The 22,801-nt window shown below is 40.3% G+C and overlaps 1 protein-coding gene across 1 annotated transcript in view; it reads left to right on the top strand.

Annotated features, from left to right (window-relative positions):
- IMP3 (IMP U3 small nucleolar ribonucleoprotein 3) overlaps positions 1–22,801 on the top strand; it is a 1,257,621-nt gene that overhangs the window by 432,407 nt on the left and 802,413 nt on the right. Inside the window, exon 4 of the mRNA XM_044085735.1 lies at positions 15,708–15,787. Coding sequence (XP_043941670.1) covers positions 15,708–15,787 — 80 coding nt within the window. The remainder of the gene's footprint in view (positions 1–15,707; positions 15,788–22,801) is intronic.

Below are 22,801 nucleotides of genomic sequence, written 5' to 3'. Positions count from 1 at the left end.
ACTTTGTTGACTACATTTGCAGATGATGAAACTCAGTAAATGTCAAAAACAGGAACACCGAGTATATTTACTAAGAGTGGGAGAAGTATAAGAATTCAGCATTGAGAAGAAAAAATAACATTTGCTTTTGACTGCATTGCAGCTACTTGTCAGCCCTATCTGTACAGAAGTATGCTCCTTTAAAAATATTATCAGTTGAATCTAGAGAGCTGTAACATCGTACTAATCATGTTTTACTGCTATGACGGAGTAGATTTCCCCAACCTCATGAAACTCCTGAGACCATGCCATAGGTCTGTCATGAACCATCCCTCAGTGGCTAGGTTTTCTCTGTCATGGTCCATGAAGGGCAGCCATTAGGTAGGATAATCTTGAGGTCAGAGACATGCATAATGGAGTGGAATATTCCTCTGGATTTTTCCAAATTGATTCTTATGCTGTATGTTTACTGACAGCCAAAGATTATACAGATCTGGTATTCCTGATCAAGGCTATCGATGGCATCACTAAAACCAGGTTGGGGACTTTGTCCCTTGTGATATTGTTGAGACCAGTTAAGTGCAACATTCTCCTGAAATAATTCTACCACGGGCTTGCTGTGTGGAGTAACCCCTGAATGTCTTATATAGACCTGTTGTGTTGAAGTTCTCTATGATAATGGACTGATCAGAAGTGAACCCAGTTTAGCCACATCCTAAGCATTTGGGTAAAACAGAAAATAATGTTAAATACATAATTGCAGCAAGTGTAATAAAAACTCAGTGCAGTTGAACATTTATAATAAGACCAACAAAAGAAAAAAAAGTTATTCATCAACTTTGCATACGAAATGTATAATTTAAGCATTGAAATAGCTTTGCAGGAAGGTGGCAGCGACTGAGCAAGCATCAACTTAAATTGAAGTTTAAGCTTGAGGTCCGTTTTATGTTGAAGATCAGCATTATGGAATAAAGTCTCTGATAATAATCTAAGAAGGTGTGCAGTGATAGTGAAAGAAAGGGGCAGCAAAAACTCATTTAATGAAATATGGGAGTAGTTTGCATTTTGAGATACTGTGAAGGCATTCAGTCAGGTGAGTGATGGTGGTGCCATGTGGATGAAGTTTGAAAGAAGGCAAGAAGAAGTAGACTTCTGGGTTATTATGGGGGAAGGGTAATGAGACGTAGTAGGGGATACAACTGTTGTAGAAGAAACATCAGTAATAAAAGGAAAAGCTGTGGTAGTAGTCTCTGGCAGCTCTGTCATTGTTATTCATTCATGCATTGGGCAAGGATTGCAAGCATGCTGCCAGGAAACCAGAAAGATAAGAGGAGAGCACAACAGCGCCATGCTAATTTTATGATGAGTATGGCTGGCTGTTACAAGAAACCTAAAAAAGTTTTCAAAATTGTACTGTCATATGGTTGGTGGGTGAACTCAGTCAATGCTGATCATCAGATCACTGTTACAGTAGCCTGAGCTAGGTAGCTTTTACCCTTTGTCATCATCCATATTGTCAAAGCTAACATGCACCCTCCTTGCACTCTGTCTGGAACTTGAGAAGAGCTCCACATGAAGAGTGGGAGAGCTCAAAATTTCTTGCCATTTAAGTGCAGTCATGCTGCAGACCCTGTGGAATTATAAGTCCGCTAACTATCTTAAAGGATGGCTAGATAAGTCCCCTGGGGGAAGATAGTCTAATATTTTTTTCCTAAGGAAACTACATTTTTTGTGAAAACATGTAATGTTTTGCTGGGAAACTAATTGTATTTTCAGACTGTCACTGCTTGTCAGGGGAACATTTTGTGTAAATGCTAGTGTGGGCAACTGTGTAAAAAAAAAAGCTCTTTTTTACTTTTTACTGTAAGTTGTGTAGTTTTTTTTTTTTTAATAGGTTGTGTAGTTTTTGTGTGTTTTGGCAGGATTTTGGGTGTATACGGAGTGTTAGTATTCTTTCTTACCTGAGAAACCTGCCTTTTGGCTGTTTAGAAATATTACCAACTCTTTCAGGCTCTGATTCCCATCTTCAGCACTTCAACCTTAGCTGAACCAATGGAGCAATTACAGGTCTCTGTGGTTCTTCCTTCCCCTTTCAAGAAGTAAAAGAAGGAAGTTGTCAGGACGACTCCAGTTGTACCTCAGTCGCTGATGGGTGACTCTGCTGTGTCCAGTTTTTTCCTCAGACCACTGATCTGTCTCCCCCTCCCCAAATCCATAAGTCTATTACCATTGACAGGAAAGATTGACTGGGATTTGATATTTATACTTTTTCTGCTCCCACTTCTTCTAATATGAAGAAAGGAAAAAGGTCACCTTAATTTCTGATTCTGAAATTCAGTCAGAAGAATGGGATTTGTGGGGGTGAATGTTGCGCTTTGGGATTTTCTTCACAACCTGAAGATTCTAATTTTGAGGAGTATGTTGCAGTTTTTCCATCCAGAAGATCTTTCTTTTTCTGAAACTTTATCTAAAATATTTTTTTTTTCATTTGGATCAACATTAAATCCCCTTTGCTCAGGGAATGTATTATGATTTGTTACAGCTGGATATTCCCCAGTCAACAAAACTGTTCCTCTTTTTTATTTACCATAAAGAATGTTATTTTCTCACAGCTTACAGTTTACTTGACAGTCAACCTCTTGTCTCTAAGGAGGCTGATAAGCTTTACAGTGTACTTCACACTGACAAATATTTATTTTCTAATCATAAAACAGACTCTGCAGAGATTTCCCTTTCCAAAACAGCATCTGCTAGACAGATTGCTGATAATCCCATTCCTTCTGTTAAAGATGGGAATGCTTTTGTCAGAGTTGGGAAGAAAGTTTATTAAGCTTCACTTTCAACTTTCAGAAATTTAAACCATCAGGCTCATTTGCTAAAGATTTTACTTCGGTCCTTTGAGGACATGAAGAAACTTGCTTTTGACCTTCTCTCTTCTGAGACAAACAAGACAAACATTCCTTGAATGCCTCTTATTTCTGCTTATGTTAAGCGTTCCTTAAAGAGTTCTTAAGATGCTGAAAATACTGCCTCCAGGGCTGCTGCTTCTGGTCAGCCATGAGAAGATTTGCTTGGTTGTGTTCTGAAAATCTTCCTGAATATGTATAAACTAAAATTTTTAATTCTCTCCTGGAAAAGGAAGTAGTGTTTGGCCCTTCTGTAGCTGAGCTTCTTTTGAGTTTTGATGAGGTGGAGGTTGATACAATGGCAACCCCAGTCTTCTTTTTTAATGCAGCTTTTCCTTCTGCTACCTTTTTTGCTAAGAAATTCAAGCAGCACGGTGCAGGTAAACATCATTTTAGAAAGCAATGGCAAGGAGACTTCAAACGAGAAAGGTAAAAGCCTTTCAAAATCAAGGACAGTTCAAAACATCAGAATGACCTATTGGCCATTTCAGGTTTCTCTCCCTTTCCCCCTGGCAACTTATCCCCTCTTCTTGAGTCTTTATCTTCCCTTTTATAACGCCACATTCTTGCAGACAATTGAGCTCTGTAAAAAAAATATTCAGCAGGGGGAGAGTTGGCAACAGGAATCCCTCCTCCCTTTCCCAGGGATCCCTCCTTTCCCAGTAAACCAAATATCCCTGTTTCCTCCTCTTTTAGATCAAATGTTAATATAGGGAGTCCTAGAAGCAATGCCTACAGAGCAGAAGGGCAAAGGATTTTATTTAATGATTTTTCTGGTGCCAAAGAGAGAAATGACTTGAAGGCCTGTTCTAGAACTCCCCTTTTGCAATCTTTTTGTAAAGGTGTCCAAGTTCAAAATGTTGTCCCTTCGGACCACTTTACCTCTGGTTCCTTTACTAGCTTTTGTGCTAAAGATAGATTTAAAATATGCTTACCATTATATAATCATTGTCAAGTACTTTGAAATCCAAAATTACCAGTCAGGGAGGCCACCTGTTAACAGCTAGACCAATGTAGTTGCTCTAAATGGCCACAGCCAAAGCAACTGTACACAAAATTGAAGGGAATAATCTGAGAGCTGAAATGAGCTTTTGGTAGGGATCAGGCCTTGTGACTTTTTCCAAAAGATGCAACTGTGTGATTGTAGATCTTTCTGTGCCTACTACATTTTTTGTTAAAACTCTATGCCTTTTTTGAAATTATCATCCATAAAGAGTTCCTCGAAAGAGTTTTACTAGGGTAAGTGTTTTCATGTGGAAGACTTTTTCAGATCCAATATACTTAAACAGTAAGAATAGTAGTGCTTTTTATATCTTTTATAAAGTGTGTATGGGTAGTTGGTATGGTACGATTAACTGTAGCCTTGTTTTGACTCATTCGCTGTCTGATAGGTTAATTTGCCAAGTGCAAGTTACCATGTCGACTGAGAAGGGGGTGAGGTTAGATCTTTCACACATAGATCCATACTCACAGCCTTTTTTTTTTTTTTTTCTCAAAACGTGTTTGCAGGAAACTTTTTTCTCATTGCCAGCACACATTTCTAGGGAAAAACATTGTTGTAAATTGATTCCCAGTCAGCTATTAAAAATATATTTGTTTGCGTCTTTTGGCTTTTCCCGGTTAGCGGTCGCCACAGCGGAACTCTGGTCCGCTAATGATTGGCAGTAGATTTTTACGTGCTGGCTTGCCGGACCTAACGTACAACCTTCAACGAAGGAACGCCCATTCACACATGTCGACACACAGAAGCCGCTCTAACTGAGAATCGAACGGGCGACGTCTAACTGTGAGGCGACAGCACTACCACAGCACCACCACCGCAGTGGTTTTTTTTAGCTATTAAAATGTATATTTTTTCAAAAAAAAAAAGTTCAAAAGCAATTTTTCAGCTTTGTCAGTTCTTTATATTTAATGAACCCTGAAGATTTCAGTACTTATGGCAAAGCTTATTTAGTGCCTTTAAGCCAGCCATTTGGATGTGTTATACCATAGAATCATGCTTGTTTTTCAGGGTTTGGGTCTTCCTGGAACTGAGTTATTAAACACCTATAGGATAATAATTAAAAGATACTTCCCCACTTTTGTGGGCTGAAGTCTAAATGGGAATTAAATTTGCTGAGAACCTGGGCATCTAAGTCGAAGATCATTGATTTGCATATCTTTCTCATGCAAAACCCTTACTGTTTAGGGGGTGTAAGGACACATACCTGGTACAGTTTCTTGAAATGCCTACTTTTCAGGGCACTAGGTAGTTTAAACCTCATAAAATATCTAGAGAGGGCTAGTGCCTAGTCTGAAGTCAAAAACGGATCTTTTTTTCCAATGCATTAACCTAGGATATGAACTATACTGATAACCAGGTTGACAGACTACTTAGTCAACATGGAGTTTTCTTCATTTTCACTTGTTCAGTACCATGTTAGTTATTAATCATAGTGTGCATTTGCTGAACTAGACTTTTACAGGGCATGCATTTTTAACATTCTGCTCTCATTAGCCAGATCACTTTGTAATAAGGGTAGAGCATATATAGTTGGCTGTCCTATTAAGGCAGCGCTTTCGCTATGTTAATTTGAGCTTCTTTAGATACTTACCTATCTAGAGTGAGATTTCTCTGGATAAGAGAGGGTAAAAAAGCAACCAAATAACATCAGTAAAACAGAACTATTAATCATCTGGTGTTAAATTCAGAGTCATTGCAATATATGATAAGAAAACAACAAAACAAGTTTAAAGGTGCAAAAAATAGTAAAAATAATCTCAAGTGAATGTGATTGAGAACACACCTAAAGTGGTGTTAAAAGGAGCAACAAAAAGTTACATTGATTGTGTAAAATGAGTATAGAAGCTTACATTATTAAATCCCAAGTCCTTTGTAAAATAGTCCACAGTATAAAGATGTCCCTGGCTGGCCTGAAATTCTGTTGGTCCTTGACATGGCCGCAGGTGTCTTCTAAGGGAGGTTTGAAGGCTGGGCACTGGTACTTTGCACTCGTGTGTTCATCAGTCTTCTTCCAGCTGTACTCATCCCTGTTCTGGTTAAAGCTGCTCCTTACTTGTCATCAGCAAGCAAAAAGCGTTGGTGTATCATTGCTGTTCCTAGGTAAAGCCTCTGTTTGGGGGTGTGGTTTAACTTTAACAATTAAACCACTCCCTTTTGGTGGAAGGGAAGTTGGGGGAAAAGTTTGGAGATACTATAAAGGGATTGTTCTGGCTTGTAATTCCATATGTATCACCACGTGTGGGTAAATTATTATTCTGCTTTGTAAAACTATCTGTAATTAGGAATGTTGTGTTGTCCTATCTTGCCTTCATTCTTACTGGTTGGGCTCGGAACTGATCCTCTGTTCCGACTTGGCTGCATTCTAAAACCGAGTCTTCCACTTGGCTCGTGGCTGAACATCCTATCCCATGATGCACTAGTGTGCTACCCCAGATCTCGTTTGCTGTGAAGCAAGTCAGAGGTCTCCGTTTTGGCTGTGGCTAATTATTTTTTCTTCGAATATTTCTCAATTTTTTTAATTATTCCAGTAGTATAATACAATAGTGAATAGCATGTCTCTAGTTTAATCTAATTGGTAACTCTTTCTGTTGTTTACCACTTGGTTGATGTTTAAATCCTTTTTGGCCATCGTTTCTTGTTAGGCCTTCTCCCTATTCCTTTTGGCATTTGTTTAAGCATTTATCTGTAAAGTGTGACTTTGTATTTTCTGCTTGCTGTTGTTATTTTGTGTGTGTTGGTCCCAGAGCTGTTGGTCCATTTCAGTTAGAGGTTTACCCCCTTCCCTGAGTGTCTTATACTGGTTGTATCCATTTAACTTAGAGGAACTCCAGCCCGTTTTAAGTTACAGGGCAGTCAAGTCTCCCCCCCCCCCCCCTTGTGCCTTTTCTCTTGAGTGTGCTTTCAAATTTCCTATTGTCATTGTGTGCTGTGCTTAGACCTATATACATAGAGATTTTTCATATTCTTGGTGTGCTGTAGTCAGCTTTATTAGTGAGTGTTGAACTTTAATGTTTAGGTTTCCTTATTGCTATGCTGGTTAGTAGATATAATTACCAAAAATGTCCAAGGAACAGAAGGAAGTTAAACTATCTGGTTTTAAGAAGTGCCAAAAATCTTCTCAGAAGATGTCTTTGATGGGCACACGATTTGTGTTTATTGTCTCAGTGCCATGCATCTCCAGGAATCTTGTAGTATCTGTCACTCCTTCAGCTCAAGAGTTTTACTCAAGAGAAAGAGCAAATTGATTGTGAGGGGGCTTCCAAAAGTGCCTTTCTCAGAAGCTTTGGAAAGCAAGACAACCTCCAGCAAATCTCCATCTTCTAAATCTGACAAATTTAACAAAAGGTCTTCTTCTTCATCCTCAGGCCATTCAGTGCCTGCCAAAAAAGTGTCCAAATCAACTCACTTGGATCTGAAGGAACATGGGTCTGATAAGTCTTCATCCTTGGCTACTAGGTTTTCGGAACAACTGGAAAAACATTTTCAGAGCCAGTCTCCTGAATTGACACCGGTCTCCCCGACATTGAGATCACCCATACTACAAAGAGGTACCTCACCAACACCTTCATCTCGGTCCTTCAGAACCTTATCGGACGATGACGTAGATAGGGGTGTGCAAAGGCTACTGGAGTTGTCGGCGCTGGCCAAAATTCTGTTGGCTCCATCCCATTCGGACCCAGAGCCAGTGAAGATTTTTTTTGTCCACTAACATTTGTCCTATGAGCCAACCTGGATCGTCAGAGCAGGAATGTCTGGAACCGATAGTGATAGAACCATAGGTGCTGAGACCCACAGTTGGGGTTTTGGAGCAGTCTTCTGCTCCAACGTCCTCAGTGCTGTCCGGGATGTCTAGGGGCCGAAGCTCTCCATCCAGGTCCGGGGGGACTTGGGTCAGACATTTGTTGGGTCCAAGTTTACCTCTCAGTGCCTCAGCACTGGTGAGCTTGGCACCTACATCAGCTTTGGAGCTAGTTCTCTTGGTTCCAGGGATTTCCTCTGCCTCCTCGGAGCCGGAGAGATCCTCATATCAGCGGAGAAGGGCTTTTGAGCTGAAGAGGAGTGTGCTGTCCTCCCACACAGCTCTACACGAAGGTTCTGACATTCTAGCCCCTAAGGTACCGACTTATGACTCTGCACCACCCCAACCACATACTAGCGGAGATCTTAGGCCTCAGGTTACCCCATTGGGTGAACTTCCCTTTTCCAAAACCTCTCCAGAATATCCTTGTGAAGAGGGCCCCTGGAAGAGGCTTTGCAAGAGGAAGCATATTGACTTTCTGGATGAGTGTCTTACATCTGACACTGACCTCGAGGAATCAGAAGGGTCCCCATGGTCGCCCCCTGAGGATATCTCCTTTGCAGATATCCTAGAGGTCCTTAAGCAGAAGTCCATCAGTCTTTCTGAGGAGGAGTCTGTGTACCTGAAAGCCTTCAGATCTCACCCTTCAGCTTTCTGGGTATCTTTGCCTTTAGATGAACTTTTGGAACTAGTTAGTCGGAAGGTGTGGGAGTCTCCAGATGCAGTGGAACCAGTCCCTCGGAGGCCTAACAAATTTATTACAGCCCCAGATGACAAACATTTTCTGTCAAAGGGCATTCCTGTGGATGCTTTGGTGGTGGCAGCAGCCACCAAGAAGGAACTTGCCGAAACCTTCTCATCTGTCCATCCACCTAACAAAGAGTCTTATGCAATGGACAGATATAGGAAGCTCATATTTTCTTCAGCGACATTTTCTCTCATATCGCTGAATTACTTTACACACTTCTCAAGACTACAGAGAGATCTCCTGAAGGAACTAGGAGATGCTCTTCAAGGTTCATTAGCTGCAGGTGTCTCAGATAAGGTGATCTGTCAGCTATCCACCTTAACCTCTGTAGTGAACTCCTCCATGAGACTCATTTCATATGCAGCAGATGGAGTGAGTAGAGCAGCAGGTTTAGGAGTTTCCCTAAGGCAACACTCTTGGATGCGCTTGTGTAACTTCATGGAACCCTTTAAGTCTACCTTTGTAAACACCCCTTCGATGGTTCCTCACTCTTTGGACAGAAAGTCAAAGATACACTCACCAGATGCGAGCAGGAAGGTAAAGCTATCTCTGTCATTGGAGTGCGTTTTTCCGTACCTTCGAGCCTATATCCTAAGGGTCCGGGAGGGATGTGTTTCAAAAAATTCCAGGGAGTTTTTCCAGATGCATGAGGTGAACCCTTCCCCAGGGGGAGAGGGGGAGGTAATAATGGTAGATGCCGTCCTTGCGGCAGAGGGGGGTCCGCAGAACCAGAGTGACCCCAATTCCTTTTGCAGTAGGCCCTTTCAGAGCTTCTGAAGGGAAGCCCACCTTTGGAGGCAGTCTGGGGTCATTTGTCTTTGCACCCGAAAGCCTGGCAAGAAATTACAAGAGATAGATACAAAACATAGTATCCAGAGGCTACTCCATACCCTTTTCCCTCCCCATCCCAATCTCGAAAAACATCCCAGATGTTCCACCCAGTCAAAGGGATCAACCAACCATAGAGATTCAAAAGTTGCTAGACAAAAGAGTCATCCAAAGAGTTCCCACAGATCAGATAGGATCTGGAACTTACTCAAGATTCTTTTTAGTGCCAAAAGAACAGGGGACTGGAGACCCATCTTGATCTCAGCAAATTAAATGAATCTGTAAAGAAGACCAAGTTTTGGATGGTGACACTGCAGTCACTTCTCCCCTTTTTAGGAAAGACAATTGGATGTGCTGTGTAGACCTCCAAGATGCGTACTACCATATAAAAACGGACAGGTCATCAAGGAGTCATCTGCACTTCCGGCTGGGAGCCAGTCACTAACAGTTTCAAGGTCTTCTCTTTGGTCTCACTACAGTCCCCAGAGTGTTCACCAAATGCATGGCAGTGGTTACGGCTCACTTGAGGCGTCTAGGATTCCAAGTGTTTTCGTACTTAGACGACTGACTCCTAACTGCCACCACCAAGCATCTACTCCAACAAGCAAGGGGTGACTCCACCTTACAACTCTGCTCACATTTACTATAAATTCAGAAAAATCTGCCTTGTTGACATCGCAACATATCGTCTATATAGGAGCACACCTAGATACAGTCTCTATGATGGCAAGATTGCTGAAGGAAAGAGTTCCATTACTCAGCAAATTCTCAATCTCATGTCAAAGACCAAAGTCAAGCAAGTTCTTCAAGTCCTGGGAACCATGGCAGCAGTGATAACTTTAGTCCCTTTAGCTCGCATGCAGTTCAGTGGCTCCTATTTGCCCAATGGTCATTACAAGAACTACCCATGTCTCACAAAATCACGATCACGGAATCTTGCAAGAGAGACCTGAGATGATGGCTCCTTTCCAGCCACGTGACAGTTGGTCGTCCCTTTCTTCCTCAACAGTCTATAGCCACGGTGACCACAGATGCCTCCCAGATAGAGTGGGGGGGGGGCATTATCTGGTGAGGACTGTCCAAGGCACCTGGCAGGATCACAAGGCCCACCTGCACATCAATGTTATAGAGATGAGAGCTGTTCTCTTAGCATTGCAGGCACTTCAAAACTCTCTTCCACTAGGAATGATTGCAGTTCAGACAGACAACATGTTGGTGGTCTGGTACATAAGGAAGGCGGAACCAAGTTTTACCCTCTTTGTCGAGCGGCATTCAGAGTGTGGGAATGGGTAATGTCTTCCCAACATTTTTTAGTGGCAATGCATATCCCAGGGAGATCCAGCATGATAGCAGACAGACTTAGCAGGGCAATACTCATGCTTCACGAGTGGTCCCTAAAGCAAGAGATAGCGGAAAGGATTTTCCGAAAGTGGGGCCAGCCTTGCTGTGACCTCGTTGCCTTCCCTAAACACCAAATACAGCAACTACTTTGCCCTAGTCCCTCCTCCAGGGATTCACCAAGAGACGCACTAGTGCACGATTGGCCCTTGGGACTTCTTTATGCCTTTCCCCCATTTCCTCTGATACCCAGAGTTATCCAGAAAGCCAAATCCTTGGGAGGCAGGCTGATTCTCATTGCCTCATACTGGCCTTGTCAGATCTGGTTTCCATCTTATGGCCTCATCTTCAGGAGGAACCATGGATTCTAGATCCAGTTCCGGACCTTCTGATTCATTTGTCAGGAACGCACCACCCCTCCCTCCAGACCCTCAAGTTGACAGCTTGGCTGCTCCAGTTCCAAATATAGTCAGGCTTCCTACTCTCATGCCAGCAGTAAAGCACATTCTTCTTTCCTCATATATCTCAGTAAATGGAGAAGATTCTCTTCTTGGGCTTCAGAAAGAAATCTTGACCCTTTTTCTCTCTGCCAATTAGCTCTATTTTGGATTTTCTGGCTGAATTGTTTCATAAAGGCTCCACTGCAGCTACTATCAAGGTTCATTTGGCTGCAATTTCCAGTTTCCATACAGGTGATGTAACTCCAAATTTGATGTCCCACAGATTATGCAGAGCATTTCTAAAGGGCACCTGCTTATTAAGACCTCCCATCAAGGACCCTCTTCCACCTTGGGACCTAAATTTTGTACTGTCTCACCTTCATTTGAGCCTGCATCAACATGTGACATCAAATGTTTATCATGGAAAACAATTTGACTGATTGCTATCATGTCTGCCAGAAGAGTCTCTGAGCTTCAAGATTTGTCAATCAGACCTCCTTATATGATTTTCCATAAGGATAGGGTGTCTCTGCAATCTAATCCATCTTTCTTGTCAAATGTGTGCTCGGAAGCTAAGCTTATTCAATCTATTGAGCTTCCAGTTTTTTCCCCAATCATGGCAACAAGGCAGAATACGCACTCCATCAGTTGGATGTACGTAGACAACTTCGCTTCTGTTTGCACAGAACTAAAATTTTCAGAAAGTCTAATCAGCTGTTCATCTCCTTTTCAGAGGCTAAAAAAGGTAATCCTGTTTTAAAGGTCACTCTTTCAAGATGGCTTTCAAATTGTATCACATTTATATACACTTTAACAATAAACATCTCGTCTTTAGAATCAAAGGTCACTCCACAAGGGTGATTGTAACTTCATCTGCGTTTCAGGCTAGACTGTCACTAGATAATATTTGTGCTGCGGCTACGTGGGCCAAACCTCACACCTTTATTACTCATTACAAGGTAGACATGGCCTCCAGGGACAGGGCCTCTTCTGGTTCCACTGTCCCGAAGAATATATTCCCTTGAGCTGCCCAGGATATATGGTGCTAGGGACGCTGTCCCAACCAGTAGGAATGAAAGCAAGATAGGACAACATAACATAAAGAAGTTATGGTACTTACCATAATGCTCCATGTTTGTTGTCCATCTTGTCTTCATTCTTACATCCCACCCTCCTTTGCCAGCCTAGAGTTTCTGGAGGACCGAGAGGAATTTTTTCCTTTTACCAAGGAAGTTTTCTGACTTTCATTCTCTCTGTAATTTCTTATAATGCTGTACAAGTTGATACTTGCTATAAGTATCAGCAAACAAGATCCGAGGTAGCACACTAGAGCATCATGGGATAGGATGTTTAGCCACGAGCCAAGTGGAAGACTCTGAACTTTAGAATGCGGCCGTGTTGAAACTGAGGATCGGTTCCAAGCTCAACCAGTAAGAATGAAGACAAGATGGACAACAAACATGGAATGTTATGGTAAGTGCTTAACTTCTTTTTTCTTTGCTATAGCACACTCTTTATGGAGCAGATGATGTTTTGGGTCAGGATTTTTGTAGCTGCTCGAGGTGTATTTGCCTTTCTAGTTCTTTTTTTGTCTCTAAGAGGGCAGTCTTGTTATTGTAGAGTGGAAACAGGTTCATCATATCCATGACATGGAATTTAAAGGATGTGTGATCTGCCCTCTCTGTACTGCAATTGTCTAATGCATTACTGTTAACTTTAAGCCTTATATCTGAGAGATGTTGGGCTATTCCAGTTTTGAATTTGTTAATAGTTTTCTCCATATAAAAACAGTTGTATTGAGTGCTGTTTTGTAGTGGTATTAGTAAAGGTCAAAACCACAAATGTCAGATAGTGACATACATTGACTATAACAAAAATCTTTGTTTCTAGAGATTAGATCAGAATTTCCCCTAAATTGTAGAGTACTCAAGGCTGGCCATCCCCTGATGCAGTTTGACCCTAAAATATATCATTTATTTTCATTGTTGCCTTAATAGATGGCTAGCTAGAAAGTGTGTCCTTTATCAGTCTGAATGAATTTAAAAAAAATATCCATCATTTTGGATGGTGGTGACTTCTGAGAAAATGTTTAAATTGAGAGGCAGTTGGGGTGATGTCTGGTATTCTTTTCTGAGATCCAAAACAAAATAGACTTGCTCGTTTTATACTGTGGATGTTCTCATGCAACTCAGACCTTGCAAGAAGTCAGGCCACCTTTTTTCTTCTGTTGCCTGGGTGTTTGAGGGCTAACCGTTGTGTGAGCAGACATTGTCGAAGTGGCTTACCAGTTGCACCAAACTGATTTGGCACTCTTCCAGGAGAATGTTTGCTTCTATGACTTGTCATAGGAGTGTTCCTCTAGATGACATTTCTACTGCAGACACTTTGGTAACAGTAGACATTTTTAGTAGGGATTACTGCCCAGTTATCCTACAATATGCTTTGTTAGGGCTGTCATTTGAAAAAATGTATAGTGTTGTCATGTACATTATTTCCTGTTCTGTGCCCTGTAAGTAGGCTCCCCCTGCATAAGCCTTATCAAATAAGGAACTTCGGGTAACTTTGTACCTGTTATATCCACGTCTTTGAAAGAATCTCCTGCAGATTGTGTTTTTTCTCTGTTTCTGTTAATTTTGCAGATGATCAGTCAGAGGTGTTCCTGTAGTCTACTCCTGTCACTATCGCTTATAGTTTACTCACTGTTGGAAAGAGATGCAATTTGTTTGGAGACACCTTTTCAATCCTGTTTGCAACTGTACCTACAGCAGAAGATTGGAGAGAAAAACCTGCTGAGTTGGGAGCAACTGTGTCTTTAGTCATCTAAGTAATTATCTGTTACAAGAATGTTTCTTAAATATTTACTTAGATGCCAAGAACAACAGATCTGTACTGTGTCATTAGGTTTCTTTGGGGAGGAAGATGTTTAAAAGTAATACCATTTTTGGTTGAAAGACATTCCTGATGTCTGGAATTGTACAAATGCTGTTTTTGGTTACTGCCCAGTAAGCAGCCATTTTGCTTGTATATACTTTAATCATAAACAGTCCTATCAGCAGTGTGAAAACATAACTGTTGATATTCACTTTTTGCTATATTGTATACAACACTTGACTGTATCCATGTTTGTTTGTTTGTGTCTTTTGGCTTTTCCCAGTTAGGGGTCGCCACAGTGGAACTCCGGTCCGCTAATGATTGGCAGTTGATTTTTACGTACCGGCTTGCCAGGCCTGATGCACAACCTTCAATGAAGGTACGCCCATTCACTCATGTCTCCATGCAGAAGACGCTCTAGCTGAGAATCGAACCGGACAGCGTCTTACTGTGAGGCGACTTGAGTGTAACCATAAACTACCAAATTATATTGAAAATATAAGCAAACTTTGGAACTTTTTTTTCAAATTGCTTTACATTTCAAGGCATTCCATTTAATAAAATGTTTTTTCTTCCAGTCACTATATTTCTTTTAAAACTTAGCTGAACATTTTAGTGAATATAGGCGAGAGCTACTTTTGGAATGGCATGCAGGAATTTGTGATAAAATTGTGTGAGAGTAGGCTGCTGTTTTTTTTTTTTCCATAGCCAAGAATATATGCTGTGAGTTATGATATTCTAGGTCATACGGGATTATATGTGCATGTTTATAGGTTCCTGGTCATGATTCAGCTGTGTTCTCTTTCTTAAAGTTGTTTTCCTCCACACCTTCCCGTTTGTGGTAGTATGAGATGTAGACCATTAGCTCTGATGACATATGTAGAGTTCAAATAGTAGGATCAGAGTGCAAACAGCACCTTTGACATAACTCTCAATCTCTGTTCACTTAGGATTGTAGTATTAATCTTTTTAAAATCATAATCGAAGGTCAGAAATAGGAGCATGTCTTTATTTTTCAGTATAGAATGTTTCTGACAGTAGATATCCTGTGGCTGGTGACAAGGAATCACTGTAGACATAGTTGAGCTGGTTAATGTACGGACCATCAAGTCTAACTGTGAAAAAATAGTGAATTTAAGAAGAATAAAGCTGAATTGGAGGGCAAAAAAATCTAGCACTGTGCCTAAGTCATAGGAGTTATGAGGTATGACCTGTGGCAGTGCTGCCCATTCAGACAGAAGTAAGTGTGTCAGCATTCAGTAGTTCGTAGCAGTATTGTGCAGTCAAAAACAAAATCAAGATATTTAATATAATAATGTTTTCCTTTTTATCTCTTGTGCTTTGGTAAGTGAAGTCATGAAAATTAGAAGTAATTTGTTTCCATGGTCATTATGGTGTTGTCAGATCATTCAGTTTTATTATTTATTTTGTGCACAAATAGTATCTGGTATGCAGTAGAAAGTCTGATAGGATAGCTGTCTTCCGTAATGAGAAGAGACTATACATTATTTGTAATGCTGGCATGAATACATTGGAAGTATGGTAAATTTCAGAAACTGAGTTCAACATTAACAAAATTACAGCAAAGTAAATAATAAAACAAGTAAATAAACAACAAGACTTCCAAAAGCACAAGAAGTTTATTCTTCACTGCTTATTGTAATAATATGTTAAGAAAACTAATGTCTTCTGATGTTATTCGTTGTAAATAAATACTTATAAGATATTTATATAAAAAATAAGTTCCTACCTGTCTTTAAAAGCGGTGCTTCAAGCTCTTGCTTGGTATTTACAGGAGGCGTCTCCCCACCATCATGATAAAGCTGAGGATGTCCCAGAACCTGAAGATGGCTACTACTTTTATTGAGCAGGGACGTATCCTTTTTTGTGCTTTGTGGAATCAAGAAAGAGAAACTGAATTAACTCATTCTGCAAATGGGTTAGAACATACAGAAGGCTCAACTGTGATGTATGTCACTATTTTCTTGTGCAAGATTGAACACAAAGTACATTGTAACAGGATTTTTTGAGTAAGTACTCATTTTTTTTAATCCACTGTGCATGGTATGCCAGAGAGTTTGTGAGAGTATAAATGAGTTTACCTTTCAGTTGCTTTGCTGACCTATTTTAAGTAGTTAATATTATGCCAGCAACATTGGTACAGAGCGATGAAGCCCTGACTGTAACTCAGGTGACCCAGCTTCAACTAGCGGCTTGGATACTTGGTGGAGCTGAGTGGAAAGAGGTAGAAGAGTGAAGAAGCTGGGTGCATTCAATTCTTTTGGGGTGGATGGGTTAAGGGCACCCAAAATACACCAATTTCCCAGGTGGAGTCTGGAGAAACTGCTCGATGTGCTTGTTGCAGGGAATGGGGTCCAGGTAGACTTGGCTCATTTATGTTCGCCAGTGACATATGTCCATTGTACACCCTCAAGGAGAGCACTCACTAGGCATCCCTGTGATGTTATGGCAAAATATGGAAAATCCCTGCGCTAGAATGTAGTATGATATTGCAGGTGATTTGTCTGGACTTTCTTCTCTCCTAGAGGTTCACCAATTCCTTTCTCATTCTGCTAAGGCTGCCTCACCCAAGGGTTAGTAGCATTTGATGGAGGTTTGACTCCCTCCCTAAAGGTTCTCCAACACCTTTTACATCCAGCTGAGGGGGGGATCGTACTGAGTAAGAAACATGGAGATGTCACTCATTGTTGCCAAACTGCTGATGGTCAGATGCAGTCCATGGGCCCCAAAAAATAAAATTAAAGAATAAAGATAATATAAATGTTGAAAATTATGAAGAATGCTGTTTGAAACATCATTTATGGATTTTCCCCATACAAGCATCCATCAGGAGGCAGTCACTAACTGTATCTTGCAAACATGGGTTTATCCAGCCATATGCCATTGTGTAACTCCCTTTTTAATGTATTCTGTACAGTGAGATGTGTTGAATTTAATTTTTCTAATTAAACTGGCTAATTCATGTTTTATTGTTATATTTGTTAATTGTTTCTTTTTCAAAATCACTGATTGACTACAAGGGTTGAGGAGACCACACTTGCGAAAATAAATGGGGTCTGCATGCTGGAAGCTGCAATACATTTCCAAAAATCCAGTCTATGCCACTACTTACACATGTTACTGTTCAGGTCATTCAGAAAGACACCAAAGTGCTTTACTTGTTTAAGAACTAAGTAGGTATGTCAGGATACAGGGTTGCCAGGGTATCTGGCAGAAAGGACCTGGCTTAATAGCTGCAGGCTTATTTTACTGAAACACATTTTTCTGAATCTTTAATGGTTGACCCACTCACCGAAATGTGCAAATGACTAAATAATCTTGGAAGCACAGTTTGATGACACTATTGAAGTAAAAGAAAGCATGTTTGGTAGTGTTTGGTGCAGTATTGTAGCAGTGTGAGTATATCATAAATGTGAGAAGGAGTTATTTAAGTTATAGGTTATTTTTACGTGTTTTGGCATACTTATTCTATAGCACTGGCTTGTTTTCCATATGCCTTGTGCTTTTTGCATAACACTATAGTTTGAACTGTTTCTTGGAAAATTGCATGTTTTCAAGGTGTGACTAAATCTACAAAGTTGAAATTACATAATTGCAGGTGGCTTCCTACTGGTTACTCCTTAATAATAAGTCTTACTCCAAGGGCTTTGTAATTTGAAATACAAAAATATGAAAAAATATTTGGGCTATGTACAAGCTAATTATTGCTCGTATTTTAAATTACATGGACTATGGATTATGAATAAAAAGAAAGGATTGTTGAGGAGTCCTGGTGGGCTTCCCCAATCTTGACATTAAAATAATTATTAAGGAAGATGTGAGAGGTGGATGTAGATTGACCTCGCTAGTGACCTGGTTCTTGGGTATCAGTCTTAAAGATGTTGATATTTTTAATAATTTCAGTGGTCTCTGCTAAATATGTTTTAAGGAGTGTTCCAGTCACTTATACTTGCTAGTTTTATGCTTTTGACAGTTTTGTTTTCAGGGAAATATGCTTCAATAAAATTAATTAAAGCAATCTGTAACATTTTTGAAAGTTAATAGCTGTTTAGAGTGAACAGGAATATCAGCTGATATATGTTGGTACTGCTGTGGGGGATGATATTCTCCCAGCAAGCATCATGCAATTTGAAAGGCTTGTCAGCACTATTTTTTAAAAAAAGACATTAATTTCTTGGAATGCAGGTCAGTGATGTACGTTTCCTTTCATTTCACTTCATATTGCTGGTGCCTTGAAGTGAGGTGAGAAAATCTGGAGAAAGAGAGTAATACAGTGAAGGAAGGAGTAAGGGGTTGTAAGGTACAGGCACCATACAGTATGTTTTAAAGTAAATATTTACCGCTGGATATGTGAAGCCTGGAGGCTGTGCAGAATTACGTGCCATTCTGTACTCATGCATGAAATTAACAAGCATGCATTGTAGCTGTGACATTGCATTTGAGACCATACTCATTCTTGGAGCCACCGTGCATACAGTGTGTTTGAGATGTTACACTGGGGTATTTATAAACTTGTGGGAGAAGGAATGGTAATCGAAATGGAGAAAGGAAAAGTGTGAAGTAAAAATGGGTGAAAAGTTGAGATTAAGAAGGTTTGAAGAAATAGCTTTAGGATTGGTGATTTTGAAATGAATCAAAGGTCAGAGGTGGGACTATATCAAGGAAGATGGCAGAGAAGAGAATGCTGAAGAGTATTCATACTTCCTTCCTAACGTTCTCCTCCTAGCATCGTCTCGTTAACCGATACTCTCCATCTCGCTAACCCATATTCATCAAAGCTAATTATTTCCATGCTTATCCTTGCAATACTGTTTTTACATTTTTTCCTCTCTACATATCATTTTTTCTTTTCTTCTTTATTATTTTTCTAATTTAATACCGTCTAACTTTTGCATTATTCTTCCTGTTTTAACTCTGTCATGTTTGTAAATTTTTGCAATTTCTACCAACAGAAATGTTTACTATTATTACGTTAAAACATTGTCCAATTAGTCATGCTGTTTTCTGTAATTTCTATCAATATTTTAGTATGTATTGTCTCTGAAATACTCATTGTTAACCATGTTAATATTGTTTGAAACGTCGTAAAGATTTGTTAAAATTTTTATGTGGAGCTTTTCTCCCCTGGCCTGTAATGAAAAGAAGCCAATTTTTCTCCCAGTCAGACAATCCCAGTAAACAAAGACAGGCAATAAATATGTCTGTTTAATTATTTATGTCTGTTAATCTAGGGGTGAGTGTAAGTACAGAGATCATGAGTGGATCTATTTTAAGCCACGGCCCAGGGTAAGTTTGAACACATTCTCATGCAATGGGGTACAAAGTACAGAACTTTAATGGAAAATAAACAGCACAATGTAAAATGCCCACATTTTCATAAAATGTTGAATGTTATAAAAGTGACTTGAAATATACACATGATGGTGTAGATTAATTTCATAGAACCTGTAAAAGAGAGCAGAGATAATTATAAATAACAGTAAGTAATAAATGTGAGGATGGTAGACTACAGCAGGGAAGAATAATTAAAAAGTATGGTTATAAGTAATAGTGCAGCTTTTTCAGGATAAGAGACTTTAGTCTAATTCTGGTATTAGTCAGCAGATGATGATACGGATGTGCAAAGGGAAAGATTAGCTTTGAGATGTACTCACAAGTATAGCTTATTCTATAGTAGTTCATAAGCTGTTGTTTTCACCACTAGCTCAAAATGTAAATGTCGAGGTGAGGAGAAGAGAATAAGTGATTAATTGAAAGTAGGTGTTGACAGAAAGCTATGTTGTACTAACATTTAGAGGAATATGGAAGTCTTTTGAGAATAAAACTGTTTTTCTGGTAAAACATTTAATAAGATGGAGGGAGACAGCTCAGTGTTAATGTTAAGTACTTATGAATGAGTAGATAGGATAATACGTTTTCCAGTTAATTTGAGGATGTTTATCTGGGGAAGAAGATAGAAAAACCCAGGAACATCCTACCCATGTGACCATCATCAAGGATGCTTTTCTGGCAACCTGGAAGTGCCCATTATGAATGCCTTTTATAGGCCCAATGGTGAGTAGAGCATGTCCCTCACAATATCTGTAATATATCTTGCACTATATTTTTTTTATATATTTTTCTACTCTGTGTCTTGTAAATAATTTTAATATTTGTGTTTTGTGGATATTTTCTCTTCGGGTTTTGCAGAAAATAGACTTTTTAGTCTAGTCTGTCTTTCCTTGCAAACAAATACAATTTAAAAAAAGAATAAGCCTTTGAGCCAATGATTCCTTTGTGATCTGTTTCATATAGAATAGGCCCTAAAAACAACAGTGCTTTGTTGATTATTTGCCAGAGTCTAAAGCTTTGAACCGGTGTGACAGGAGTATACTTTCTCTATCACATTGGAGCTCAAGCCTCTCAAAAATACATCTCACCTGTCTAAGTTATAGTCTTCCCTAGTGGACCATACCCTGCAAAAGCTTATAGACCTCCCTAATTCTTGGCATAAGGAGAAACTTTTTCATACTGCAGCTTCTAAGGTGGGCTTCCATGTGGCATACTGTTATTTTGATTGCACTTATGTTGTGGCCAGGGCCACAGGCTTTTGCAAGTATGTGTGTGAAGGATGGCATGGCTGAGATTGGCCCTCCTCATGAAGGAGCTGAGGTACAACATTATAAATACCCACTTTAAGGTGGAAGTGCTCTTTGGCCAGGCCTCTCAAGACCTGCCTGATGAACTTTTAAGGAAAAAATAGACCATTACAGTACCACTGTGGGAAACTTATGTGATATTCTTTCACAACCCTTGTCTTTCTGTTCTAAAACCAGACAAACCCAAAAGAAGAAGAATCCTCTATACCCCTTGAGGATGATTCTTAAGTATCATATAGTCTCTCACAACAATGCTGTTCAGATCCATCAAAAGATGGTTCTGGTTGCCCAACCACAACAGTCCTAATTATGGCCTGAGGCTGCCTTAGCAACGATAGTTCTCCAAGTTTTCCCCAACTTGGAAAGCATCACCAGGGATCAGCAGGCTTAAGACGTGGTTACATTGGGCCATACCCTAAATCTCTTAGGTCTTCCCCCAAGAAAGAGATGTGGAATGAGATCAGTCTGTCTCAGCTGAACTCAAAACAGGCCTGAAAAAGAGACTGTTAAAGTTGGTACTCGCTTGGAACAGGGTGGGAAGTTTGACTTTTACCTTGTCTGGTTCCTAAGAGAACAGATGGATTCCACACCATTCTGGACTTTGGATGCCTGCACTAACTAAAGTTACTTGTGTGTTTGTGGGTAGTGACTCTGTAGGATTTCATGCCTTGCTTTGACAAGGTACCAAGATGATGCCACTGGACATTTGTAATGCTGCTTTTATTTTTTAACTGAATCCTTTGCAATCACCAGATCACTCTGGCCATCACACATCCATTTGGAAGTCCTCCTTGGTTTACTCCATCTAAAAGTCCATCTTAACCCCAGACCAGGGTCCTTTACTCTATGAATTGATGACAGAGAGGGATGACACCTAACTGTTCTCAGACTGGGAAACTTCACAGGTCTGTTGCAGCAGTAGTGTCATCCTCTGTGAGTCTGGGGTCTTACTTTTACCATGCGTTCCATTGCCCCCCCCCCCCCCAGCAGCCTGGACAAGCAAGAATCCCATAGAGCCAGCAACTACACCAATCCCTGCTACAGTACACAGACATGTTCCTTGGTGGGTAATTTACCCTGCTACTTTCAGATGCCTTGCTGCAACAGTCCGCCTCCACTTTGTTGTTATTGTACTGTACTGGGCTTCCTCCTGTGTAGGCAGCCTGCCATTAACTGCTGAATCCCATCTTCCCTGTCCAGTGTCTCTAGCACCTAGGCCACTTCTCAAACCTGGGTTGTGTGTCTCATATTCAGGACTTTATTCCTGTATGCCATGGAGCCAGCTAGCTGCAGCTCATTTTGAGATTAGATACATTGAGATCCATACAGGAAATTCTTTCAATTTGTTGTTGGTAGGCTTTACTTCAGTATGACATGTTTATCTTTGAGGTTTCTTTAGTGCTTAGAGTTTTCACCAAGCTGTTGGCCAGGGAGGATGAAGTCGTGCAGTAGACAAATCTCAGTTTGTTCCCTTAGCTGGATGACTGACCTTTAGTTGCTCTAGCAAGGGACTTCCTGGGAAACCCCTTCATTGGGTGCTTCATAACATTGCAGTCCCCAAGGTGGCCATAAATTGGGATAAGTCCTCAATGAGCTCATTTCAGAATATAGTTTTAAAAGTGCATGGTTGGAAAGTGTTTAGTGACGTCCCAGAAAGTCAAGACTTTGGCTGCCTTGGTGAGGACATTGTGTAGGTTTCAGACTCGGTCTTTAATGGCTTTTTAAGCTTGATGGCTGCCACTGTCTTTATGGTACTGTTCCCTTGCTTGTGGTTTCAATTATAGTAGTCTGAGAGATGTCAGTAGCTAAAAAATTGCCATACTCTCTTGGGTCTTCTGGTGTGTGTGTGTGTATCACACTTACATCCTCGGTGCCAGAGTAGGAAAGAAGCCCCACCGACGTCTTGGTAGGTATCCCATTCCTGCAGCCAAATATATGTTGCAGATTAACTTCCAAGATAGCTGCACACTGATCAACAGCTTACCTTTGATGTGAAAACAGAAAATGAGAAGCAACAGCCAGTGATATTGTCAGCATAAGTAAAATTCAAGTACTGGCTAATAAGTACACTGTCTGGATGAAAGCATAGAAGAAAAAGAGAGCGTGAAAGAAAATAAACAAAAAAGGTGTAGAGACAACACTGATTGGGAAGAATCCTGCAGCTGTTAAGCAAAAAGCAGTTCCAGCTCCAGCTTTGGAGGAAGACATGGCTTCCAATAATCTGTTGGAA

The sequence above is a fragment of the Protopterus annectens genome, chromosome 10.part0 (genome assembly GCF_019279795.1).
Source record: "Protopterus annectens isolate FY-2018-M chromosome 10.part0, PAN1.0, whole genome shotgun sequence".
In the NCBI taxonomy this organism is placed as follows: domain Eukaryota; kingdom Metazoa; phylum Chordata; order Ceratodontiformes; family Protopteridae; genus Protopterus; species Protopterus annectens.
Note: the sequence above shows the minus strand (reverse complement) of the source record. Positions and strands in the feature narration are given on the sequence as shown.